The sequence below is a fragment of the Heloderma suspectum genome, chromosome 2 (genome assembly GCF_057233095.1).
Source record: "Heloderma suspectum isolate Gila_16-S chromosome 2, 16-S_ref, whole genome shotgun sequence".
Taxonomy (NCBI): Eukaryota; Metazoa; Chordata; class Lepidosauria; order Squamata; family Helodermatidae; genus Heloderma; species Heloderma suspectum.
The window spans coordinates 338822887-338850527 of NC_139459.1; the positions used below are offsets into that span (position 1 = coordinate 338822887).

At 45.2% G+C, this 27641-nt stretch overlaps 2 protein-coding genes across 3 annotated transcripts in view; both read left to right on the forward strand.

Moving 5' to 3' along the window:
* The first annotated feature begins 265 nt into the window (after window positions 1-265).
* The window catches only part of LOC146355123 (uncharacterized), a 38425-nt gene continuing 11049 nt past the window's right edge, over window positions 266-27641 (forward strand). Inside the window, exons 1-2 of the mRNA XM_084829842.1 lie at window positions 266-594; window positions 3391-4404. Of these exons, the coding sequence (XP_084685968.1) occupies window positions 3465-4404 (940 nt within the window). The 5' untranslated portion in view covers window positions 266-594; window positions 3391-3464. The remainder of the gene's footprint in view (window positions 595-3390; window positions 4405-27641) is intronic.
* LOC146355124 (uncharacterized) lies at window positions 14884-27503 on the forward strand. Of its 2 annotated transcripts, XR_014788597.1 has the most exons (3): window positions 14884-15341; window positions 17130-20496; window positions 20551-27503. XR_014788597.1 is itself a non-coding variant. In XM_084840679.1 (2 exons), the coding sequence occupies exons 1-2, from the start codon at window positions 15315-15317 to the stop codon at window positions 18159-18161; spliced, it is 1059 nt and encodes a 352-aa protein (XP_084696805.1). In that variant the 5' UTR covers window positions 14884-15314; the 3' UTR covers window positions 18162-27503. The 2 variants fall into 2 exon arrangements, 1 of the variants encoding a protein (XP_084696805.1); XM_084840679.1 differs by having other exon boundaries at window positions 17130-27503.

Below are 27641 nucleotides of genomic sequence, written 5' to 3' on the forward strand. Positions count from 1 at the left end.
GAAGGGCGCTTCGCGCGCTGTGCCCCCGGCCCCCTCTCCATCTTGCTGCGCCCCTGGAAGAAGCGGCGCGCAGCGCAGCAGATCCCGGGGCGGCTGGTGACTCCGCGAGGGTGCGAGCAGGCGGGGGAGGGTCTCTGCAAGGCGCGTCCCTCTCCGGTCCCGGAGGGAGAGGGGGCCCCGTGCGTGCCAAGAGCCGGGAACGCCTAAGCACCAAGGACAGGCGGCCCCCTTGGCCGGCAGCAGCAGCAGCCATGCGGTGAAAGAAGGGACGGAAAGAGCAGCGGGGAGACCAAACACCCCAATGGGCAAAGGCGTGATCGCAGGCTGGAATTCGTTTCCACGGGATGCCAAAGAACAGCTGCTAGCTTACAAAGCAGTCCCGCCCGTGTTTACTTCGGGAAGCACGTCCCACTGGGCCTTAGTCCCAGGTGCGGCTAAGTAGGGTTGCAGCTGTAGATCGCTTAGAAAAAAAAAGTTAGATAATGTAACAGCACAATTCTATTTATTTATTTAAAATTATTTTCAGGCCAGTAGAATTCTATGCACGTTTGCTCAGACATAAATCCTATTAAGTTCAGTGGGATTTACCCCCAGGTAAGTTAAGATTGCAGCCTTATGGTGTGATCCTATGTGTGTCTGCTCCGAGTCTCCCTGAAGTCCCAAGTAAATGCGCTTAGGATGGCAGGCTTCAGGAGGGCTGAGGGTCAACCGCAACCTTCATGTCTCAGGCTGTTTCCTGACAAGGCTTTTATTGCATTGCCTTCGTTCACAGAATTTTACAGGGTAGAGGTGGAGGATGTCCAGACACCATCATCTTCCACTCATAACTCTCCCAGGTTTTCTGACCACTTCTGTTGTTGTTTTCTTACCACAGAAAATCCATTAAAGAATTGAAAATTAAATAGCTGCACAATGCCTTTGGATTGTGAGTGCTAGGAGCCCACCATCTGGAAGCACCCCGTGTGTCTTGGCCATGGGTCGGATCTACGGTCTGCTTTCCACAAGAGGAAGGGCTCCACTCCCAAAAGGTCCCTCTGCCTGATTTTGGGGGATCTCCCCCCCCCTACACACACATACCACAGCTGTTCCCATTCAGCAGGGTCTCCTGACTTGGTGTAGTAGTTTGAGGGGGCTGGAGAGGCTGCCATGGGAAAGAGGGGGCAGGACTGTCCACTTCCACCAGCATAGTTGATCCAGTGTAAATCTGGACCAACCACATGTTAGTAAATGAAACCTCCATGTTCAGAAGCAGCTTCCCTCAGTACACTAGATTGGGGCAGGAGGGAGAGACAGGACGGGGGACACTTCCCTTACTTTTGACTTTCTTTTCCTTTTCTCTCCATAATACACTTTGCCATTTACTTTAGATTTTAAGTGTGTTCTTGTTTTAATCTTTGAACAGAGCTTAGTAATTTTTGGTGCTTTGTAAATATTAATAAGCAGCAGGGAAGAGCAGCCTCTATTATTGCTGTTGTATATTATTTATTTATTACATACCTCTATGCATGCATGGCCCTTTACAAAGAATGAGAGTGCAGGTCCCTACCCTGGTCTAAACCTTCTGCACAAGGCAGAAGAAGATGGTGACAGGGAAAATATGCAAGTCTCTAGGGCCTAGTCCCAGTATCCTATTCTAATTAAACCTATCATGCTATTCTTATGCGAAGCTTTTGAGCTTCTAAAGGGCATCTGGCTAGCCACTGAAGGCATCACAGGGCTTAGGGTTAAAGCATCTGTTAGGTTGACCTATCAAGACAATTCTTCCAGTTTTGCTGTCATCCTGGGCTGCCCCAACTTTGGAAAGATTTGGGTCAGAGAAATGACCTCTCTGCCTCCACCCCTGTATTGCAGATGGCAGGCATGGGCTGAGGCTGATTGGGAGCAGCTTGCTTAATGCCACCCAGTTTGTTCTTGGCAGAGTCTCTTAGCCACTAAGCTATACCCCACCAGTTCTTGATCAAATAAGGGTGCAATCCTATGTGTGGAAGTTGTTGGACTTTTTTCTCTCTTAACACATATAGGATTCTGCCCTTAGTCAACCTAATTATCACCCTGGTTCTATACTCACAACCGCTAAAACCCTAGTTCTATACTCATCACTAACACAGACCCAAATTGCCACTCAGCACTGAAGCATAGTAGAAGCACTCCTTTTATTTGATCACACTGATAGTAAAGCATGCCAAAAAAGGTGATGTAGTGGGAGAGATTTCAGTGTGTTAAATGTGAGCTTTTAAAAATTTATTTCAGATGGGATTTTGATTTCCCTCTGGCATGTTTTAAGGTCACAATGCTGATTCTAGGACTGCCAGAACAGAGGCACCATTCTTAGTATGTTTTTGTGTGTGTGTTATTCTTGGACAACTTAGGTTTCCCTGGGGTAACAATTTCTGTTACAATTTCTGACATGTCCCTTTCCATTTTTGTCACTGATCTCCAGAGAAAATTGTTATCACACTTGCTTTTTAAATAATACTGAGAATTTGCTAGTGGCTTTTGCCAGTATCAGAGGCAATGTGTCTCTGAAAACCAGTTGCCAGAGAACACAAGCAGGAGGTTGCTGTTGCACTTCTGTCCCATGGTCAGCTACCCAAGGAACATCTAAGTGGCCACCATGGGAACAGTGGGAACAGAATGCTGGACTAGATCAGCCTTTGGTCTGATCCAGAAGGGCTTTTCTTACATTCTCATACAATTTATTTTATTTTTAAAAATGTATATCCTGCTTTATCTTCAGTTAACTCAAAGTAGCTTACAACAAATCATTAAAACAATAAATTTCAAACTACAAACCAATAAACTAAAAGACAAACAGCAAAAACAGTATAATTGAATAAATAAGAAAGCCCCAGCAGAACAGAAACAGCAGTAATAAATAAAAAAGAGGAATAACTCCTATTAATCTGGAATCAAAAGATGTTGTACATGTGACATCATTTGAGTGGACTTGTGCATCTTTAGGCCACAATCCTAGGTACATTTACTTGGGAGTGACTTAGTCCCTCTTCTCATATATCCACCACGGTGTGGGAATTGTGTCTTCATGGTGCAGTCCCTTGCCACTGGGGCATATGGTTGAATGAAGCAACCACTTGGATGAGACCAGTGGTGGGGATCTTCCTTACCAGCTCATAGTGAGGAGGAAAGGGCGACAATCAGGTAGAAAAAGCCCACCTGATTTCCTGTGCCCACGTGGTAGCTTCATTTGCACACAAGCCACAGCAACAAAGGATCACATTTCTCATGTAACTGGCTCCCATGCCCTTGTGGGCACATGAGGAGAGAGCCTTTGGAAACTGGGTTGGATTCTTAGTGGTTTTGGCCATTGTGGATAGATATGTGTAAAGGGGGTGTCACTATATCTGATGTTTGAAAATTATGCCTCCTCAGATATAGTGGACAATACAGGACACTGTGCCATGGAAGGCCGACTGCAGAGTCCCTCCCTCTGAAAACCCAGTGCGATGTTAACCACCAACCCTGAGTGTAGCCAGTCCCGCGAGAGCAACTGCAAGGTGAAAGCCAGAGAGGAGGGGATGCCACGGACCTGGCCAGCAAAAACCGTTCAAGGCATCAGGAAACGCAAAGACTTTGTGGTGTATCAGGGCACTCAGACAGAAGAGAAGCCCAACATCTGCATTGAGTGTGGGAAGACCTTCAGCCAGAACTCCAGCCTGGTCAACCACCGGAGGACGCACTCGGATGAAAAACCATACAAATGCCCCGACTGCGGGAAAAGCTTTGGGGTCAGCTCCAGCCTGAACAGACACCAGAGAATCCACACGGGAGAGAAGCCCTATAAATGCAACGAGTGTGGCAAAAGGTTCAACGACAAATCCAACCTCACCCAGCACCAGCGCATCCACACAGGCGAGAAGCCCTACAAGTGCATTGACTGTGGCAAGTGCTTCAGCCGCAGCTCGCACAAGAAGCACCACCTGCGGCACCCGCTGGGGAAGAAGCTGGGCAAAGGAGGGCAGGCGGACGGGGCTTGTGCAGCGGCCAGTGCAAAGCCCAAGGCCAAACGGAAAGTGGAGGTGCTGAACACCTGCACTGAATGCTGGCAGAGCTTCAGCCAGAACGCAGACCTCATCAAGCATATGCGCATCCACACCGGAGAGAAGCCCTACCAGTGCAACGTCTGCGAAAAGAGCTTCAGCGTCAGCTCCAACCTCTTCAGACACCAGAGAATCCACACGGGGGAGAAGCCGTATGTGTGCTCCGACTGTGGCAAGAGATTCACCGACAAATCCACCTTGGTTCAGCACCAGAGAATCCACACTGGGGAGAAGCCCTATGCCTGCCGATATTGCGGCAAGAGCTTTAGCCACAGCTCCCACCACAAGAGACATGAGAAGATCCACAAGGGAGAGTACCCTTTATTGTCTTACCCTGCCCCACTGAGCTAGCAGGTCACTGGTCGCAAGAGAGAAAAGGAGTATGCACTGCTGGGAATCTGTTTTCAGAAGCCTACAACCCACTTTGAAAGCAGTCAGGAAAAGCTTGAGGCTGGGCTGGGCGAGTGTTGTGGTGAACCCCATATGACTGCCAGCCCACTCAACATCAGCTGAATAATTCTTGGATCAAGGGCTTTTATTGAGTGGAAGCATACCATTCAAAAAGGGACAGGCTAGGCTAATCAGCAAAATCATGTGGTAAATATTTTCCTGGACTGTTATCATTTGAGACTGCACGTGGGGGGCATTGCATATTTTAATGGTCCTCACATTAACCAAACTCCTTTCATTTAAAAAACTAGCATGTTAGACTGAGGGTATCAGTTTGAACTTTTCTCCCTGATGTGCTAGTTTTCTACATATGGGGAGTGGGGTTTTTTTAACCCCTAATGTAGGAGAGTATTAAACAATGTGATCCCCTACCTGCAATCTGAAGTGGTCCAATCCAAGAAGGACCCTATGGTATGGTTTTGCTGAATATAGATCAGCCCTTGGTCTCTATGCAGAGATTCTGTCTTTTCCCTGCAGAGGCTGTTCTGGTGGTTAATTATCCTCATTGTTCAAAAATACCCAACCTCTTACTTCTATGGTGAACGTCTGTTGAACACCTTTTGCTGCTTTCTGCTAACCTCAAGAAGCTTCCTGCTATTAAACAAAAAAACCCTTCTTTTCAGAGCTACACAGAGGCTGTGGTTCCACCACCTTGTCAAGCATTTCCTCAATAAGCTGAAGAGGTTTGAGTAATGCTTGTTATTTCCAAACCTTGAAACTGTTGTGCAGTTTGTTTCCTCTAGTTTTTCAATTACTTTTCAAAGTGGGGAGGGGGCACTAAAACTGGACCCAGTGATACCACCAATCCAAGATGAGTGCCTTGGATTGGTGGGGACTTTAGATGGGGACTGAAACAGCACTCTGAAAATTCCCCAAATGAGCAAGGCTTGGAGAAGTTTGTGGGTTATATCAAGACATTGTGTGCGTTGTGCTTACCCTTTCCATAAAATATCCTTTATAAATGTTTGTCGTTCATAGAATGTCAAATATGAAACCAACCCTTTTGACCCGCACAAAAGGTAGCAGTGGTGTCTACATGATAGTTTTCCTCTTGTTCTTCTGGAATAGGAGGACGAAACAGCATCTCTTCCACATAATACGCCCCATTCATCATCTCAAGCACTTGTCATATCTCAGTTATTTTCCTCTCTCTTTCTTTAAAAGCATGGTTGGACAGGTTTGGTCCATACCAATGGACATGCTGGCAATGTATAATAAGCCGGAGAGGACCTTTGGCCTGTCTCTCTGCACATTTAATTTGCATGCAATTAACAATCTGCATAAAAATAACCGGTGGATTGCCAGTTCATAGATTTAGGCTGCATTGCACTTCTTCCCTTGTGCTGTTTATGAAGTTTCCAATATCAGGCTCCCTGGGCTACCCTGCAAACAGTCAGTTATTAGCGGAGATCTCAGTCTTTTACATTATCATTGGGTGCGCTGGTGAAAGAGAGAAGATAGTTGAAATGCATATTGCATACATTTCCCTATTATAGCCTGACTGAAGCTGTGAGTATTCCAACAATGAGGATTCTCTGTTCAGTGCTTGCGAGCAGAGCACATCCATTTCGTCTGCAGCTGTGGTTCATGGTTCAACATCTTCAAAGGACAAGTGGTCAGTAAGAAATGTTGCCTATCTTCTTTAAACTTGAAGAACCTTGTTGTTGTTGTTGTTGTTAAATTATTCTACTGCAGTTTCTGCAAATCACTTTGCTTCTTAGGGCTGTTCCTCTTGGCATGTTATGGTTGGAAATCAGAGTACAAAAAATACACATACCGCCATCAAGTACAAAGGGTGTAGGAGTGATGTTGCAGTATGAGCACAGAGACCACTAGGTGGGACTGTGCAGGGAGGCTTCACCATCTTGTGCTGGAAAATAGAGTCCAGTTCACCTCATCATGGAGTCACAGCTCTTGGTTAATTCTGTGGCATATATTTTTGTGTGTTTTCCTCTGGCCCTGCTCATGGCTATTTTAAAGTGGATGAGAATGAAAAAGTCATACATCTTCCCTTTGTACCTGACACGTAGTCAGTACTTGTATTTTGTATTCAGGAAGTCATACCCAGATACAGAAAATCCCATGAGAAGTGGCTCTTATGTGGCATATTGTCTTCAGGAAATCACTTTTGATCTTTTGGGTTATCTTCAGTGTCTTGCATCCATATCAAGTGACCAAGGCATTGGTCAAGGATCAACCATTTTTTAAAAAATGGACTGATTGTTTTTTGGGCAACTGGTCCAAAATCAAAAACAAGGCTATTTTTCCCACCAGATTTTTTTTTTTGGCTGTACAGTTTAGATTAATAGACTATTATTTGTCTGGACTCTGCTCCTGGGCCCATTATAGACAGCCAGCATAGTGTAGCGGCTAGAGTGTTGGACTGGGAGCCGGGAGATCTGGGTTCCAGTCCCCACTCGGCCATGGAAGCTCACTGGGTGACCTTGGGCCAGTCACAGACTCTCAGCCCAGCCTACCTCACAGGGTTGTTGTGAAGATAAAATGGAGAGGAGGAGGAGGATAATGTAAGCCGCCTTTGGTTCCTTGCAAGAGGAAAAAAGGCTGGATATAAAGGCAATAATAAGTAAATAAATATAAATCACCAGGTTCTACCCCCAAACCAGCCAAAACCTATTGGCTTCACCCCTAGGACTGTTTGAGCTCTGCCCCCAGGCCTTGCCCAGCACTCAGAATTTTTTTTAATTTCAAGAGTTGACAAACCCAGGATCAACACCTTGAGACAGAGAGCAATCCTAAGTGGTGCGGGGAGCAAAGCGGTGGATCATCCATCACTCCTAGAGCCCTACTGGCTCATGCTGGCCAGGGCAGGAGGTGGGAGAGTAGCTTTACCAACATTTTTAGCCCAGTAGATCTTCTCTTTTTACCCCTCCCCCTCCATTGAAAGCAATGGGAAGAGGGAATAAGCCACAGCGATCCAAATTGAGGAGCCTCAGGGAGAGGAACCTCAGGGGAACAGAGGGGCTACGGATCCAGCAGATCCAAAGTCGCCTTCATCCTGCCCCCAAAACACCCCATTTTGGGCATACCACTCACAACTGATTTACTAGGTCAGACATCCCCCCCCCCCATATCAGACATCCTTGTTCACCCTATCCTAACCCTTGCCAGTGGGTTAGGATTGCTCTGCCTGTGATTTTAAAATTAAATAAAATTGGCAATGGTCCAGTAGCTGTTACATTCCCTTTCTCATCTGTGGAATGCGCTTGTACTGATTGTGTCTTGCCTTCAGTAACCCAGAATACTAGTGTGGGGGGAGAAATCAGCAAGGCTGTTTTTTCTATGAATATTTTTGTTTTTTAAAGGTTAAACTACAAAACCATAATAAGTTTAGGGGGTTGTTTTGTTTTCCAACTTGGCTCAGATGTCTAAGAGTGCCATCCTATGCAGGTTTAGATAGAGAAAAGGCCTACAACTCCCAGCATTCCCCAGCCAGCCATGTTGGCTGGGGAATGCTGGGAGTTGTAGGCCTTTTTTTCTGTCTAAACATGTATAGGATTGCACCCTAAGAGTCTGACGCAAGTCACTTAGGCTGCAATCCTATACACCCTTACTTGGGAGTAAGTCCCATTGAACTAAACATGTATACAATATATTGAGTATACATGTTTAGGATTGCGCTGTTAGAGTTCATCCTGAATCAAATGGATATTTAAAAATAAATTAATAATGATAATCTTGATCCTTGGAACATGTGTTCATCATATTGCTTATTATTTGTTGAACCTCATTCAACTTTTGCTCTGTGCATAGAAGAGTCATCGTCAGACCTTAGTACCAAAGTCAAGACTGCAACAAATGAACCTTACAGTGGCATTAAGGTGTTTCAAAAACTATTTTAACTTCTTTCTTGTGCATCCTGTTCTGCTTATCTATCAGCATTGTACAATAACCAGAGATATTTAGCAAGCTCTTTATCCAGGAAAACGGTTTTTTTCTTAATTTACTGTAGGAACCCAGCAAAGCATACATGGAGTTCATATTGTTACTTCCTGATAGGCTATGTGTGCCCGGAAATTCCAACTTGTTACTTTTATAAAGGCATGAGACATTCTACAGTACTCACCCTCATGGCTTCTAAGCACTTCCCAGCTGAATTCAGTTGTCATTACAAAATAAAGTAAGATTCACTTCTAGTCTCTCTGAATTGCCTCCTCTATCATTTATTTAGTTATTTTAATCATTTATATCCTGCTTTTAAAAAAATTCCCCAAAGCAACTTACAAATCTATGAGAAAAACAATTAAAATCAATCAGACAGTATAATGAGCACAAAGACATCAGCATAAAAATCTAAGCAAACAGCATGAAACGAGAAAATAATTAAAAGCTTTCTGGAATAGTACAGATTTTCAGAGCCTGCCTATAAAATGGATGCTGAAAATACCTAAGAGCATAGGAAGAGTCATGCTGGATCAGACCACAGGCCTGTCTCATCCAGCATTCTCTTCCCACAGGAAATCCACAAGCAAAACATGAGTGCAACAGTATCCTCTCAGTGTGTTCCCCAGGAATTGGGATACAGAGACATACTGCCTTTGATTGTGGATGTAATACATAGCCATCGCAACTAGTAGCCATTGATAGCCTTATCCTCCATGAATTGGTCAAATCCTTTTTAAAATTGTCCAACTTGGTGGCCATCATTACAGCTTGCATGATAAGTTACACCTGCTGAAATTCCTCCTACATGAGTAGTAAAGTTATGGGAGCTCTGTCCACCTTTGCATCTGGCCATTTGAGTTGCAGCCAGCAAGCCATGCTACACAATCTGCCTTTATCTAAGGCCCTCTCTGGCCCAAGCAGAGGGGTCATGTGTTAGTTGTGGCCCCTGAACCCTCTTCCACCCATTTTTCTTACATCTACAATCTTCCCCTCCAGGTAATACCAGAAATGAGCCCAGCTGGGAGAAAAATGATGGGAGGGGTTGTAGATGAAAATGCTGCAGGTGGGGGCAGAATTTGGTAGGCCCACACCTCTTTGGCTCTCCAACTCACCCACACCCCCCACTTGGCACATTAATGAGACAAGTTTGGGTTTAAAGAATAGAGCTGCAGCTGTCATGTAGTTTGGGCCTCTGTGGGTGACTTGCTGGGAGAGTGAAAGCCATGTGAGCTGTAGCTATCAAACTCAGCAAGGAATAGAAATAAGATGGAGTGGAATAGGCAACAGCCTTTCCCAACCTGGTGCCCTCCAACTGTTTTGGGCTACAACTCCCAGCATTCCTGACCATTGGCCATGCTGACTGGGGCTGCTGGGAGTTGAAGTCCAAAACATCGGGAGGGCACCAGGTTAGGGAAGGCTACGATGCGGGGACAGAAACAACAGAATAAAGGAACAGTGGAAAGAAAAAACATTGTGTTGCAGAGAGAAGAGTGAGCACTGTGGGGCAAATAGAAAGGGAGAAATAGTGGAATCAGTGATGAGCAAGGAGAGCATGTTTGTGGAAATGCTGAAGAATTACATATGGTGAAATGTCAAGCAGGCAAAGTAAACATGACACACCATCACATGCATCTTTCCTTGGATGTTTTTAAATGAAAAGCAACCTTTGGCGATTTTACATTCTGCCAGAGGGTCATCCAGGGGAAGACTGCTTACCCCTCCAGCCATTTTGCTGTTCAAAAATCCCCCCCACACACTGCTTTTCCCCCCACAGGGGAACACATAAGGGTGGGGAGGGGTGTAATTTTGAGAGGAAAAATGGCAGGAAGGGAAAATTTAAGCAGACTCTCTGTCATTTTGATTTTTTAAAAATGTGTTGGAGGAAAGATACCTACTACTGCATGTCACACGTGCTGTGAAAACTCCAGAGGGATGTCTCTAAACTGAGTTAAGGTGCAATCCTATGTATGTTTAGACAGAAGAAAGTCCTACAACTCCCAGGCCTGCCTGGGAAATGCTGGGAGTTGTAGGACTTCTTTTCCGTCTAAACACGCATAGGATTCCTAGCTTCACATGCACACTGATGGAGTCTGAACTGGCTATGACTACTTAGGAAAGGAATCTTGAGGTAAACCCATATTCTGTAAACACATTATGTACACATCTGGAATCCTGCTGAGGGGGGAAAAGCGGCCTGTGGGGGAAAAACAATTTTTAGTGGATAAACTACCATTGGAGAAAGTTCTCTCCCTGCACACCACTCCTCCATTCAAAACTGCCTCCTGAGGAGAAATTTCTTCCCTTATTTATTAATTGGTTCCCCAGCACAATATTCAAGGTGGCTTACAGCAATAAAAACCATACAATAACAACTCTATCACACATCATGTGATGTAGGGGTTAAGAGTGTTGGACTAGGGGGCCCAGGTTCTAGTTTCCACTCAGCCATGAAGCTCACTGGGTGACTTTGGGCCAGTCACTGACTCTCAGCCTGACCTACCTCACAAGGTTGTTGTGAGGATAACATCGAGAGGAGGAGAATCATGTATGTCACTTTGGGTTCCTTGGAGGTAAAGGTAGGATATAAATGTAACAAATAATAATTACATGGCTTTGTGTGTAACCTGCCATTGGACCCCTGCAGATAAAGAAAAATAAACCTCTTACTAGTTTGTTGTCTGAACACTTGATGCCAAAATGCATGTGCAATCCATAGTGAGAAAATAGTATCATGGCTGATTAAAACAGCTAGATGCAAGGGCCTCCTCCTGTGACTTAACAGAAGGCAGGACAGGACAGGGCAGGACATCACAATGAGGATGTCTGCACATGCTTCTCTGCCTGCTCTTCCATTCATATATTCCATAGCAGCCAGCCACATCTGGTGACCATTCTGCTCTCTTCTTGAAACCTAGCTTCAGTAACTTTCCCATAGGCCAAATTCTGAAAGCAAGTGCAGAGGTGAAATTGATCTTATCAAGCGCTATTGAAGCCACATCCTCACCACCGGGGAGGATGTCAGCCCCACAACAGCTATTGTTAAGAATTAGTAAAAATCCTCAGCTGCCCTGATACAGTGGCCAACGGATCAGGAGAGAGTAAAAAACAACAGCCTGGCTGGAGCTTTGGCTTTTAGGCAAGTTGCTCGTGTTTTTTTTCTTAATCAGTGTGCCTTAAAACATTGCTAGTTTTTTTTTTAAAAAACTAGGGAGCTGGGGGTGGCGACAGCCGACAGGAAGCTCTGGCGTGGGCTGGTCCGTGAAGTCACGAAGAGTCGGAAGCGACTGACCGAATAAACTACAACAAATTTTTAAAAGCTGTATACCTAGATGAAGAGAGCTTTGGGTAGGTTGCTAACTGCAGGAAATGTCCCTTTAATCGGCATATGACAGTGTTTAGCTCCAGGCCTTGAAATCCACCTCAAACTACTGTTAAAAGGCTGGGAGCCTACCAAGCTCTCTCTCTCCTCTTTCTTCCGGCCACTTAGCACTCTAGCCCAGCCTTAGGGCTGAGATTAAATCCCCTTTCCCAGCCCCACTCAGAGGTTGTGAAAGTAGGGGGACTTCAGGCATTTTCAGAGGGTGGGGTAGAATTTGAGGGGAGGGATGCAAAGTCATCAGAAGTCCCATGGCTCTTTGAATCACCAGCTGCCATCTTAAAAAAAAAAGAAAAAAGTCACTTTCAGGGGGATTCTGGGAAGGGAGGGAGGAATGGTGCCATCCTGGTGGCAGCCACCTAAGTGATAGTTTCCATTTTACTGCTAGAATGTCCCTCAGAACAACTTTACATCAAGACACAAAAGTTGTTCTGGGGAATCAGGAAGAACAGCGAGAGTGCTGGTGAGTTTTAACCACTGTGCCTCAAAATATGGGCCTCCCAATGCCAAACACTACTTTACTGCTTCCTTTGCCTTGTGCCCCTCAAAATTTGGGCCGAATGTTTGAGTACCAGCTCTAGTAAAAATCACTATTTGTTTAAAATGTGTTTAATATGTCTTTCAGGTCAGACTGCCTTTACAAGATGGTTTACAACATTACAAAGCACATGAAAATACAATGACATTAAAAACAAACATCCCACACACAGTTGTTGTTGTTGTTCAGTCGTGTCCGACTCTTTGTGACCCCATGGACCATAGTACGCCAGGCCTTCCTGTCCTGCGCTCTCTCCCGGAGCGTGCTCAAGTTCATATTCATTGCATCCGTGATGCTATCTAGCCATCTCATCCTCTGCCGTCCCCTTCTCCTTTTGCCTTCAGTCTTTCCCAGCATCAGGGTCTTTTCCAGAGAGTTTTCTCTTCGCATTAGGTGGCCAAAATATTTCAGCTTCAGCTTCAGTATCTGTCCTTCCAATGAGCACTCAGGGTTGATTTCCTTTAGGATGGACTGATTTGACCTCCTTAAAAGCCAGTCATGACGTGGCCATATGTACCTCCCTGCATCTGGCTACCCTATTAGCCATATCCAGTGGATTTGCTATGCAAACTACAGTGTGGAAATGCCCAGTTCCACACATTTATTAAAGGTGCAGGAGCCCTGTCCTTGTCTGCTTCTGGCCACTCTAGCTGCAACAGGCTGGAAAAACTGATGGCAACTCCACCATGCCTCTCAGAATTCAGGCAGGGGAGGAGCGGACAAACTATCCCCACCTGGTTGGCTACAGATGTTGCCAGAAAGAGATGGGAAAGAGTCACAGGTAGGAGTCCAGGAGGGGAGCACAACTGGTCACAATCCTTACATTTTTGGAGATACTAGCCTGATGTCCATGGGAAGCCCACTTGCAGGCTGTGTGGGTCTCCTAGGGACACCTGGCTAATATCTCTGAAAACAAGTAATCCTTTGTTTGTTTGTTTGTTTGCCCCAGCACCTGGTATCCAGAAGTATACTGTCTCTGAACATGAAGTTAGAGTCAAACATTTTATTGTATGACTAATAGCTATTAAAGACATAACTAAAAACATGTAATGACAGAACACAAAACACGAGTCAAGTTAACATATTGCCTGCACCGCCGACTGCAATAGCGTTCAGAGCGACTACAGAGACATGTTTCGCTACCGTAGCAAACAACGCTGCTTTATATGTAACATAAGAATTACAACCGGACAGTAACCAGTAAATCTTCACATAGATTCTTTTACCCTGCAATGATGCCAAAATCTGCCCCAAGAACCTCTCCCATGAGATTTGATCTAAAGAGCAGCACAATAAATAATATCCTCTACCTCTGCCAGACCGCAGCTATAGAGCTGTAGGTTTCTTAAAACCCGCCTATATCTTCTGTCCAAGAACGCTGTAGGCATGACTGAAAATGTAATTCTATAAATGCAATTCTCAGTCAAGCAAAACGTAAGAGTTTGTAGATGCTGGGTCTTTCACGATTCATTTCTCAAACAGTACCATTGAGAAAAATTGGAGAACTTGATAAGCTCTAAATCCAGCTCATATATCCAATCTCTCAATTTATTTTTGCCTCCAGGAATAGTGGTGTCAAGTGTCGTTTTTCAAACTAATAGCTCTTGACATGACTTGGCACAGCCTACTTTCATTTGTTCTCTCAAGCAAAGTTCGGAGAGGTGTTACTCAGCAGGCCTGTACCGGGGAGGGCTGCCCCCTTTTTTTCAGACAAATAATTAAAAAACAAGCTTACAATTTTGTCTTTAAAAGGCCTGCAGACCAGATGAACTGCTTCCCCTACATTTTTGGTCACCCCCCCCCCCGAAATTTTAGGCTGGTTTTGGGCCTTATCCTCAGGCATATTCAAGACTCTCCTGCCATCCAAGAGGGCTACTGCCTTCAGAGATCTAGCTTCTACTGACAACAAACCTGTTGCTACCCTAAGGAAAGGAGCTGGAGTCCTGGTGGTTCAGGAACTTGTTCTGACAAACCACCAGCTCTTTCAAACTGTTGTGCCTTTGCTCCTACGGTTGCCCTCCTATACCCACTTACCTGGAAGTAAGTTCCATTGAACTCAATGGGACTTACTTCCGAGTAGGCCTTGCATAGGATTGCACTGTCACTCTCAATACCATATTGGATTTGAGCAAGTTTTCCCAAGAAACACTTTCAACACTGGGACCACTGACTTCTCCTCTCTGAGCACACAGGTTTCACCCTTAGCCCTTTATTTTACTACCCCAGCTAGAATGTAATCCTCTTAGCCTGTTGCCACATCAGAAGAATGTAGCGCCAGAAAAGAGTGGGGTCGGGTAGGGGGCTTTTAATCTAAGGACCTTTCCTAAGCGGAACCTCCGTGCACTGGTTTCCAAGGCCTTCTGTCAGAACTGAAAGGCACTCTGCCCAAGCTCAGAGGCACTCCGCCTGACGTACCAGAACTTGTTTGTTTGTTTGTTTGTTTTAAAGGTGGGAACCGTAAACATTCGGTCCGATCCGGCCAGGCAGCCCTTTTTAAGGCGAAGCGGAGTCGCTCCTGCACATTTTCGCCGTTATCCAGCAGGGGGCTCTGGCATTGCTAGCAGGCTTCTTCCTTTGTCTGGTCGGGTCGGCCTTTTCGGATTGAGTTTCCTGGGTCAGAGGTAGCTCCTTGGTGGTGGTGGTGCTGCTGCTGCAAGCGGCGGCCGCCTCCTTCCTTCCCTTCCCTTCCCCTCCTCCTTCTCTTGCTCTTCCATTGTGGACGCGAAACCCGCGCTCGACAGCAGCTGCTCCCTAGATGGAGGCGGGGAGATCCCGGTTCCTACTGCTCCTCGAGAAGCCTTGAGTGCAGTGGGGAGGGTTGTGTGGGGCGGCTGGTGCAGGCAGGATTTTAGACCTTTCAGCCATTGAACCAAGGAGGCGATTGAATTAGCCGCACAAAAGGGCTTCCTTCTTCCCCTTCTCCACTCTCCCACCCATTTCTGGCTGCCACCGGACAGGGCATCCGTCGCCGCTTCCTTTACTGACCCGCATGAACTCTGGCTTCCTCGATCACAAGGTAGGGACGAGCAAAGACCCCCCCACCCACCCCACTACCACCACCAGGAATGGGAGCGGGCGGGGGGAGCGAGGCTCCAGATTTGTCCTGCATGCCTCGGTCTGCTTGCTCCTTGCATCACACCACTGGGCGGAACCATCTGAGGATCGGAAACGGGATTTGCTCCGGATTGCTGAGTTACAAACCTCCTCCTTGCCTGCAGCCCCCTCCGCCTTCGGCCTGGCGCACAACGTTGGCTTTTGCTCCCTGCCTGTGTGTCAGCCGTAATCTGCATGGGGTGTCTAGTTGATCTCCAGTGGGGTAGAGTAGATTTGAAGCAGAGTTTGGATTTGCTACATGGGGAGCAAGTGAAGGAGAGTGACTCTGGGCATGTGCAGAGTATATTTCCTTCCCGCATTGATTCCTGTGCTTGGGGACCCTCTCTCTCCTCCCACCCCCCCCAGCACAAAATACATGCAAACAGTGACACTTATGAGTGGCAGGCATGTGGTATAAATTGTGGCTATTTGTTGGCGACATCCACATGTGAATGGCAGCTTGTGTATTTTATACATCTCTCAAAAATAATGATGCTGTTTGCATGTGTTCTGTGATAAGGAATCTGCTCCAAAGAGTGGAAAGTAGCATATGGAAGAGGCCTGAGTACCTGTAGTTCCCCTCATGTGTTTGGGATTACTAGTGTGTTTGGGCTGCTTGCCGGGTGTGATGTCCAGCATTTCTTTTTTAGTCATTAACTGCTTGGGAAAAAGTTGCGATACAATGCAAGTGCTGGTTAATAGTGGACAATCCATCTGTGGAGCAGGGTGGGCTTAGGTATGCTAGTCTTCTCTCATTTTAAGGGCCAATAAAGGTTGTAAAATCAAAATTTAACAAAATAAAGGTAGCTCTGAAACTATGGCGCATAATCTGTGCTGAGGTCAGAAGCTGGCTGCCTGGAAGCCAAATCTGCCCCTTTCTAGTGCCACGCGGTTTTCATGTCTGCTACTCCTCTCCTCAGGGAGCAGTGTGGAGGCAGGAGGGAGCAGAACATGCGACATGCAAATGTGCCCTGAGTCCTGTGGAGAGGACTGGGCTGGAAGCACCAAGTGATTTTGGCATGCACTGCTTTTGGCCCGCACAGCTGCCCTGTGTGAAGTTGGAGCGCACCCAGTTGTGTACGCCATTTCCAGGAGTCTTCTGAGCCTTTTTAGTGGTGCAGAGGACTCTAAGGAGCATTCCAACTCAGCATGTCCCTCCTTCCTGGCCATAAGGTCTAGAAACCTGCTGAAAGAAAGAAAGCCTGAAATTCTTAGGAAGCTGAATGGTGAGGCTGATACCACATTCTGCAGCTTTTCTGTAGAACTGTGGCATATGCACAGCCTTGAACAGAGAGCAAGTGTACTTAAAGGAGTTAAACTACATGACCTCAGAGGTTTTTTTAGTCCTATGATTATTATTTTGCTAAATTCCTTTGCCTAATAACTATGGCCAGAAATAGTTGATCTCTGCTCCCCTTGAAGTCAAGAGCAATTGGCCAAAATTATTTTTGTCTGTGGTTGAGGGCCAATTCCTGCATTAAACTTCTTTTCTTGCATCTTTTAACATTTAAGTAGAGGGGCAGGTAGAAAGTGATGGAAGATGCCAGCGAGAAGGCAGTGCCGCATTTTCTGGGTGTCAGAACCTCCTCTGATCATGGAAATTGTGGGTTTACATTTGGATAAAGGGGTGGGATTTTAAATGTCGATGTTTTTGCTATTCTGAGAATTGTCCTTCCCTCTTAAAAGAGCAACACATTTGATTTCCTGTTAGGTAAGAGGAAGTAACAAAATGAGCCACATGGAGGAGAACTTTAGCCCTGAGGAGGCTAGATCACAGCTTGTGACAAAAAGGAAACTCCTTAAGATGCTGAGCTTAAGTCCTGGGCACAGCCAAGCACGTGGAACTGAAGTGAGGGAGAAGAAAATACCTTCAATGACATGGCCAGTGAAACCGGTACATACCTTCAAGAAACGCAAAGCCTTTTTGGTCCACCGAGGTACCCAGACAGAAGAGATCCCTGACATCTGCATTGAGTGTGGGAAAGTCTTCATTCAGAACTCAAGCCTGATCAACCCATGGCCAGTCCAACCCGACGATAAACCGCATAAGTGCTCTGAATGCGGAAAAAGCTTTACTGTTCGTTCCAGCCTGAATAGACACCAGAGAATTCACACAGGGGAGAAGCCTTACATATGTCTTGATTGTGGCAAGCGGTTCAATGACAAGTCTAACCTCACTCAGCACCAGCGAATCCATACGGGAGAGAAGCCCTATGAGTGTATCGACTGTGGCAAGAGCTACAGCCGCAGCTCGCACAAGAAGAAGCACCTGAAGGACTCCGCGGAAGAGCAGCAAGAGGCTTGCATTCAGGGGGATGTTGCTGACACCAGCAGTATTGGTGAGAAGCCCAAGCCAAAACAGAAGGCAGAGGTGCTGAACACCTGTACAGAATGCCTGCGGAGCTTCAGCCACAATGCTGACCTCATCAAACACATGCGCATCCACACAGGGGAGAAACCCTACAAGTGCAACATCTGCGAGAAAAGCTTCAACGTCAGCTCCAACCTGTTTAGACACCAGAGAATCCACACGGGCGAGAAGCCGTATGTATGCTCCGAGTGTGGGAATTGCTTCACTGACAAATCAACCCTGGTCCAGCACCACCGGATCCATACCGGGGAGAAGCCTTACGCTTGCCGGTTCTGCGGCAAATGTTTCAGCCACAGCTCCCACCATAAGAGACATGAGAAGATTCACAACAGAGAGAACCCCTTATTTGCCTACCCTATCCCATTGTTTTAACAAGTTGCTCTCAGAGAGGGAGGATAGAGAACTGTGTGCCTCGGGGACCTTTTTTTTTTTTTTTAAGAGTGCAGGAACCATTTTGAAGGATTTTGCCAGTATGATTTTAAACGCCACCAGAAAAGCCGCCTCTGACTGAATGCAATTACAGGATATCAATGTACCATATAGTACCTTTAATAAGATCCAAATGCTATGTAGCTTACAGTGAATGTTCAAAACTGGTGAATTTGGGTGAGAATGTTGATGATCCCAGATGAATTCTCCGAAAGCAGCTACGTGTTTCTCTTGTTTTTGGACATACGCTCCTGAAATACCATCAGATTTAGGTGGCTGTCAGCATTCACTGCTACATGCCTGGGTTTGGGGGCATTCCCAAAGTTTGTCAGATTGTAAACATTCAACGTTACCAAATAGTTCCCTGACAGGAATATTGGGAGTATTTGGGAATACCGTATATTGGATTTTATTAAAGATACTGAAGAATTATGTATTGATATCCACTAGTTGTATTGAATTGTGAGCAAACTTCCTAGTGGTTCCATTATTTTGATTCACTGGGCCTCCTTTTTGTTTCTGGCTCTTCTAACTACCTACACAAACCAGGCCACAGGTCTCTTTGGGGAAGAAGAAAGAGACTCCCAATCTCTATGCAAAGACTCTTGAGTGATAGAGAATCTGCCCTTAGGAGATAGTGCTAGTAGTCAATTAACCTCAGTAGCCTTTTGCTTCAGGGCTTAACTTCTTTTTGGATGGTAGCTCCCAACCACTGGATGCGCTCTGTTATTGTCTGCTGAATTAGGAGGCCCTGGCTGGCAGAAATCTCTTTGCCACTTACGTTTCTGCAGATTGAGGTTAATCCATGTTACAAATGTCTCATTGGTAGCTAGGCTGAGGCCTCTGTAGAAAGCATGCTTCCCAGACCTTGGAACTGTGTTTTTATTTTCCCTTGCTTTCTGCTCTTTGCTGCACTTTCTCAGTAGTGTGGCTATTAGGACCGGATATCCAATGGCGGAAGAGCCGTGTTATCCTATAGCAACAGGAAGACAAATTGTGCTATGGCACTTTAACAGACTGGGTGGTTTATTGGGGCCTAGGTTTTCCTAGGCAACAGACTCCATCAGATGCTCACATAATGGACTGAAACGGTGGAGGGGATATATATATATATGTGTGTGTGTGTGTGTGTGTGTGTATGATACACACACACACACACACACACACACACAGGTTGAAAGCCAAATTAACCAAGGAAAGAAACACAACATGCCTGGATTAGTGGACCACTGAACACAATGACTAATGAAATGGAGGACAGTTTCCCTTTTGTAGTGAGCAAACTACCGTAATCCTTATTCAGGCCCTGAGAAATCTTATCAAATTTGTTAATGGATTCCTGTTTTTGTGTGTGTTTAAATATCACAGCCCTAAGGACCGTGGTGGAGGATCCAGGATGGCTGTGACCGGTTCACCCCATTTCTTTCTCTATGTTTCCATTCGTCAAGTCCAGTTTATGTTCAGAAGTGTGTTCTCGCCAGTTCTAATCCAGCTAGCGGTCCCTCCTAGTCAGGTTGGAGAAAATGCTATTTGAAACTCTGCTCAGCCACAGATCCAGTGGGCAAGTCATTACCTCTGTGCCTCTGCTCCTCCTCTGTGTTTAAAAAAAAAACGAAAAGGAAATTGGGGGGAGTTCAAAAAACACCCCCACCCCCAGGAATATTTAGCGATCTACTTAACTGGGTAGTTGTGATAATTAATTATTGAAAAGAAGGCAAATAATGTTGTGAACCGCCCTCAGCTTTAGACTTTGGGTGGGACTGTGAATCTAGATCTAACAGAGGTAGCCTGAAATGAAGCTAAAAGTAACGCAATGGGAAAAGTTTGGAATTAGCTGTCCATAGAAGACTGTTGTTTGCTATATCTAAGTAATTTTGTGGTTAGCTTTTATCCTTTCGGTAGGCATCCTTTATGGAAATGTTTGTCATTTAATAGAGTGTCTGATAGGAAACCTAACCTTTGACCTATTGTAGCAGTTGATTCTACAGGTTAATTAAACACTTTGTACAATTGGCTTTTTGCCATCTTGAATGAGATTGAGGGGGGCAGTCCCCTAATTCTGCAGATACAGGGAAAAAACAAAACAGCATTTCTAAATCATCCACATGTGCTGTATTCTGTCCAAATCCATTTTTTGTTTCTGCTATATGCATTTTTGTATCCCAGAGGGCAAACTCTTGGTTAATATAGAGGCATTTAGAATATTTCCACTATTATTTGTAGATTATTATTTTGGTGCATTTGCGCGTGTGTGTATGTTTTGTTTTTAAAAAATTAAGTTGGCCTTGCACAACACCCTTATTGCAAATATTTATGCTCCTTTGTCTGCCAGCATCATCTCTGAAATGCCCTTGCAGCACTATCACGGCATCATGGTTTGTTACGTTTTGCCAGTCCAGCACTTGATACAACCCCCTCCTCTTAAAGTATTTTTGGGCTGGCACAGCCTGTCTTACGGTCGATCCATAGTGATCAGTCTTCCTTTTTTGGATAGCCGAGCCTGTGATCTTGTGTATACCGAAACTCATTACAAACCAAAAACTTTACATGCCAGCAATTGTACAAGATTCCATTGCCAGCATCCTGACTTCAGCCATTTCTTTCAGGCTGGTGATGGCCACTAGCGTAGATGGCTTTTTTTAAAAAAGGGGTTAGATAAATTATTGGAGGATAGGCCTATTGAGGGCGATTAGCTATTGTAACTAAATGGAACCGCCATGGACTGAGCACATGTATACCTATGAGCACCAGATGCTGGAGACAAAACAAGATGGCCATCTCCCATCATGGCCTACTAATGGATTTCCTGGGACCCTCTGGATGGGCACTGTTAGAGGAAAAGTGTTGGATTAGATTAACTTTCTGTCTGAACCAGCAAGGCAATCCTTATGCTCTTATGTTCACCCAGTGATGAATGTGGATTATTTGGGTGTTTTTTTCCAGAATTCCCACAATGTTATTTATACCTGGTACTCTAAGCTTAGTGATGAACATGGGTGGAATATGTTGTCAGACTTCCACAGCGTTTTGCTGGTTCTCGGTACCTATCTGTACCTTCCCACTTCCATCAGTATGTTTTCAAATGCACAATGGCCCCCAACCCTGCCCCACCCTTCTGTTTCCCAGTGGAAGGTTTCCCCCATTAATTTCAGTGATAGACACAGCTCCACGTTCCAAAAAACTCCCCCTCTAAAGAATTAAATGGGAATGCTGGTTAAACAGGATCTCGAAAGTATACTTTATGGAAGAGTCTGAATTGGGGGAGAGGGAGGGGATTCCTCCCTCCCCCCTTGAGTTACAGCAATTAATTTAGAGCACATCTGTGTGTGTGTGTGTGTGTGTGTGTAATTCACATTTTTTCCTTTTAAAAAAAAGGTGACGTGGTGTAATAAATTTAAAGCAAGCCTTGCTGTTGAAGTGAATGGAGAGTTATAATTAATTTAATCGACATAGTATCTAAGCATTTCCCTGGTGAATGAAATCTTAATTAAAAAATAAACTGCGATTTATTATTGTGCAATCTGCCTTCTTGTGCCCTTTTATCTAGTCTGAAGTTCATGGTTAGTCAGGCGGTTAATTGCCCATCTGCTTCAAACAATGGCCCACTTAAATAATGGGCCACCTATTTTAAATATGGTTGAAATAGGAAGTATGGGATCCTTTTCAAGAGGAGTATGAAATCCCACTCCTGACCTGTTGGATCATCCGGCGTCCCCACTTTGTCTTTTTCTAGGTTGCAATCTGGAGATTTTGCTTTAGCTTTAATTCTGCCACAACTGGAAATGGGGCTGTTCCTCTACTCCTTGCCCAGTTTCTTGCTGGGCCCTCTTGCTTAGCCCTTTTGTGATCTGCTGTTGGCATAATGGAAGCCCTAATTGCTTTAGTACAAGGGTGAGCAACTTGTGACCCTCCAGATATTTTGGCCTACAACTCCCATTAGACCTCACCATTGGCTATGCTGGCTAGAGCTGATGGGAGTTGTTGGCCAAAACATCTGAAGGGATCAGAAGTTGCCCACTCTTGCTTTAATAGGGGGACAGGTAGTAAAAGAACCTAGCAAGAAATCAGGTAAGGTATATTTCGGAATTACCATTGCTTGCTGTAGCTAGGCAAAGTTTAAAAGCAGGGGTGCTGTTAGGCCTAGACCCATGGGGCCCCAGTCCCCAATTTATTTCTCAGGGGGCCCGTATCTATTCCCCAGACCTTTGAGTATCCATGGGTGCCAGTGGAAGGGTTTTTTCCCTCAGTTTAAAATGGCTGTGTTCACCTATCGCTTTAAACTAGGAATATTGGCTTATTGTACCAGATTGGGGAAGTCTGTCTTAGTATGGTACCTAAACCTGGAATTATGGTTTATTGTGCCCAAACAAACCAGGATTTGTTTCCTGTTATGAACTCTGGTTTAAAGTTGGCTTACGGTATTGGCTTGTTTGGGACAATAATCCATAATCTCAGATTTGAATATCATGCCAAGCTAACTTTGCTTGTTTTGGTTATTCGCTCAGGTGAGTGGGAAGAGCAAAGCAGGAGATGTGTGTGCACTAGCACACAGCTCATTTACATTGTGACACAAACACTGCCAATGTCTCTATTGCCAAGAGGACCAAAATCACAAGGATGTACAGATGTTCCTATGTATGTGCAGTTCATATAGAGTTAAAATTAGTCCTAGTTTCCTTGCATTCAGTGCTTGGAAACAGCAGCTGGATTGACGTTTTTGCACACAGAGTTTCACAAGGGGAGGAAGAAAATAATACTGACAGGTAGTGTTGGAATCAGCTCATGTTTCTCCAAAGCAAATATAACTGCAATCCACCAAACAGCCACTAGCTATGTGTCATGGCCTGCCAAGTGCTTGATAACACTCCTGTTTTTGCATTTCCAAGCAGGCAGCAAAACCAGATTTATTTCAGCCCCTGGTGGGCCACCATACATGGCTGCTAGGCTGCAGTGGTCCCACATTTGGCAGGCTTCTGGTGCCTCCATCTGAGCAGGAGCTTGTCAGGAAGAAGGGCTCTGGCATGCAAGGCCTCTGTCAGACTAAAACTTTGGCTTAGGTGAGCCAGAATCTTCTGATTTGGTCACATACGGTAGAGCTGTCAATGGAACCACCATCTGGCTTTTCAAAGACCTGTGGGAGGTAAATTGCATGGGAACTTTGGCTTGTTTTTATATGATTTTCAAAATAAGATCATTTCTGTTGAAAAGACACAATGGCCACAGTTATGTCCAAAGTATGTTGGATGATTAAAGAGGTCATGGGCCAAAGACAGCAGTCGTGAGGCAAGGGCGTAGTAGAATTCGTTTGATTTCCTTGGGTACATATATGAAGCCACTCCCTTTTATGTGGGATGAATGCAAAATAGTCATTGCCAGCCTCTTCCATGCTCAAAATCCGTACTTTGCAAAACAAGTGGAAAGGGCAGGTGTGCGCGCACTTTAACCAGCCTGATAGCCTCCTCCAGTCCCTTCCACACAGGGGTTTTGCTGCTGCCCCCATCTCTTCTTCTGTAGTTGCTTGAAAACACCCCACTGATGCCAATGGCTATGAGGTGCTTCATTCCCCAAAAGGAGGGGAGAGTTTCTGGCCACGTGGCACTAGCATAGCAGCTTTAGATTCACTGCTGCAGTGCTACCTTGAAGAAGTGATCTCAGTGCATATTCACAATGGTTTGAGCCTCTTTACTATGCCTCTTGTCTTGGCCGTGGGTTGCCTTGGGCAGCCCTGCTTCCTCAGTATAAAGGCTGTGTTGAGCTTTGTACTTTAGAAGTGCAAACAGGTGATTTGCAGGAATATTTTACCTGAAATCTTATGGCCAAAAAACCGGATGTGACAAGGGGAAGCTGCATTGGTTGGTCAGGTGTAATGCAAGGATGGGTCTTGATCTTTACAACAACAAGGCTTTATTTAATTTTTATCCCACCTGTCCACTAAAAATAGTGCTAACACTAAAATATGGAGAATATACACAATTGTAAGTTGGTAACGAATGAGACAAAGTTGTGATGTCCAGCAACATAATAAAAGCATTTTCAGTTAACACATCTAGAGGTTTCCAGTGCAGTACAAAAACATGTTCATTCCCCTAATGTTGCAATATATACCAGCATTAGCTACAAGCTAATTAGCAAGTCTACAAGCACCTTAAAGGCATATCCAAAGAGGTGTTAACACCGCCCCCACTCCAAAAAAGTTGACTGTGTACTCTTGGATAATACTTAGGTGGGTGAGGGGAGATGAGCCATCACACCACCTTTCTTTCCAGCACTCCAGGACACCAAGTACTTGTCTTCTAGTCTACCTCTAATAAACATGTGATGTAGTGATTAGAAAGACCTGTTTTGCGCATAGCGACAACCCATGGGTTGCTGGGGCTGCATGAGAATGAGCGCACTGCCTCCCATCCACTTGTTGCTTCTGTTTTCCTTCTGTCTTACAAAACAAGTGACATGCGAATCCAGCAGTCTGGGTTGTTGAGGGAGAAACCACCCAAAGCTTTAACCCAACAACAAACCATGGCTTCAAACTCTGGGTTGTTTCTCCCTCAACAACCCAGAGTGTCAGGCTTGCACGTTGTTTTGTAAGCCAGAGCGAAAAAGGCAGTGTACTCTTTGAACCGGGTCAATATCTGACTGAGATAGGGGAAGACCTGGGTCCAAATCCCTACTTAGCCATGAAGCTCCCTGGATCATTCTTTTGAGGATAAAGGGCGCGGGGGCAGGGGGGGAGAACCATGTATGTAAGTTTGGAGGGCAAGGCAGGATATAAATGTAATAAGCTAAAAATAATTTTTCATATTAAAATAAGCTAACGTGGCTACCCCTGTCTGATCTAGTCTGACAATGAAGGTTGCATGATAGTGTTTATTTCTAATATGTATATCCCATCCTTTTTTTATATACCATAAATCAAGGCAACTAAACAACAACAATACAGTAAGTCATTGGCTTTCTCTGGGAAGATGAAGTAGGGGGTGCCATCTTTTTTTTTCTTTGCAGACAAGGCTCCTGCTCTATAACTGCTGAATGACAGGCAGAAATTCAGTAGGTGATGCTTCTCCCACCCACCACCACTGCTTCTCTCTGCTGGCTGGGGAGATATGCCAGATTTCTGTCTGCAGCTATTAAAGCAAAGCTGATGACCCATCAAGCCAAACACAGCACAGCAGCCACACACTGTGCCCTTCCAGAAGCTTTTGTAGCCTTGGGCAGGCATGAAAAGCAGGAATTTAATATCAGACCCCTGGCTAGCCAGCATACATGGCTGGTTGGGTTGCATTTGGCTTAATGGGTCACCAATTGAGCGGGTGTATATTAAAGACATCAGCACACATGGCCAGGGCCAAAAAACCCTTCATGGGGAATATTTGCACAGAGTAAGAACGACTGAAGTGTATCATCTACGCCAAATTTTAGATGGGCCCTGGCACTAGGGAAGCCGTCAGGGACATAATCTGAAATGAGCTTGGCTACTGGGATATAAGCGGGATAGGCCATGTGCTTTGCATTAGTAAAATCCCTCAATCAGTCCTTGGTCGCAAGACTTGAAAGGTCTTAGGCTGCAGGGCTGCAAACATGAGTGGCTTGAGACTTAGGGTTGTTGTCCAGTAAACGTTATTGGACTAGATGGAGCAAGAATCTGATTAAGACAGGACTTTGAACAAGGGCTGATTGGTTGCTTGCAATTCAGGAGGTTGCCAGTTCTTGCCCAGAGAGGGCTGTTCCCTTGTGAGAGGGGCCAGCGGCAGAGCACGTGCTTTTATGTCAAAGGTTCCAAATCCAGTCCAGTATCTCTGATTAGAAGATCTTAAGGACAGAAGGAGAGCCCTGCTAGATTAGACCAAAGGTCCATCTATAGTCCAGCATCCTGTTTCACACAGTGGCCAATTGATGCCTCAGGGAAGTTTACAAACAGTTAATCTGCTAAGATTACCATCTGCTAATCTTAGGTTAAACTGGGCTGAGAAAGGCATCTTCCTTGAGATATAGGGTGCTTGCAGACAGAGGATTCCTAGTGTTACTAATCCAGAGGCATTGTGAGCTAGCTATTCTGTATTTTCCTCAATGGATTTTTGTCTTGTAAGAAAAAAGATGGAAGAAGTGATGGGAAAACACAGGATGGTGACAAATTGAAGGTACCCCACCACCAGCAAAATTCTGTGAATGAAGCTGGACGATTGCACAATAAAAGCCTTGTCTGGAAACACCTATCAAAACACTGGGCTAGAGCAGCGGCAGTCAGAAAGAAGGTAGATCTCTTGATTTGCAGTAGACCAGCAAGGATTTCTAACTCCCGATGGTTTAACAATAAGTGACAACAAAAAGCTTTCCCCTTCCTAAATTAGGCTGCAATCAAGCAAGCTGGAGGGAAGGGAATGATAGCAGTAGATTGTGTGTGTGTGTATTTATGTGCAAGCTCTAGTTCCGGTACTGAAAATAAATTCCCAGGCTAAGCTTGTACTCAGAGGCACCTGGTTCCACAATTCTATGCCCACCTTCCTGAGCCATTGCACCTGGCTCCAGTTGGTGGATCTTGGGGTTCTAGTGAAAAACAAAGTAGATCCCATCAGTCTAAACCCTAGAGAGACCAATGGTCTGAGTCAGGATGGGGTAGCTCCTTAGAGCTTACAGCAAAGGCCTGCTTTCAGTGTAACACCAGGCATATTTAAAAACAAACGTTACATTCCACATATTTGGGCTGCAACCAAGTCATTATGGCTGCAGTGCAAGGGCAGCATACTCCTAGACTTTCAGATTTATTATGATATTTCTTTCTTTAGTAGATTTATATCCCGCTTTTTGACTAGAGTCCTCAAAGTGGCTTACAATAGTAATAAAATCCAACAGACACAGCGAGAACCATGTAGTCAAAAGACAAAACTAAATGATACAACCAGTTCCAGTTCAGTCATAGTGAGCATCTGATAGTCCTTCCCCCAGGGCAGTTGATGTCAAATATCGGGGTGGGGGTGGGGGACAACAGGAGCAGGCCCTGATATTCCCTTTGCCTGCTCCTGTCTTCCTCACTTGTTCTTCCTTCTCACAGAACTGAAAGCCAGCATAGTGTAGTGGTTAGAGTGCTGGACTAGGACTGGGGAGACGGGGGTTCTAGTCTCCACTTGGCTGTGAAGCTCACTGGGTGACTTTTGGCCCCTTACCAACTCTCAGCCTACCTTACCTCACAGCAGGGGCGTCATTAAGGCAGGGCCCACCTCGACACAGGCCCTGTATCTTTTTGAGCTGTGCCCCGGATCTTTTACTCTGTCCTAATTGTCATTTTTTTACATTTTCCCATTGACTTGCATTGGAAAATAGAAATGGCCATAACTTTTTTGGTTTGTACGATAAATACATGACATTTGGAGACCTGGTAGCTCCCATGGAGCTGACTGAACCTGCCAAATTTCAGACAGTTAGGTCCAG

Coding starts and splice junctions, on each gene's coding strand:
- LOC146355124 (XM_084840679.1), top strand. CDS start 15,315: ATGAACTCTGGCTTCCTCGATCACAAG. Junction 15,342..17,129: donor CTGGCTTCCTCGATCACAAG/GTAGGGACGAGC, acceptor ATTTCCTGTTAG/GTAAGAGGAAGTAACAAAAT.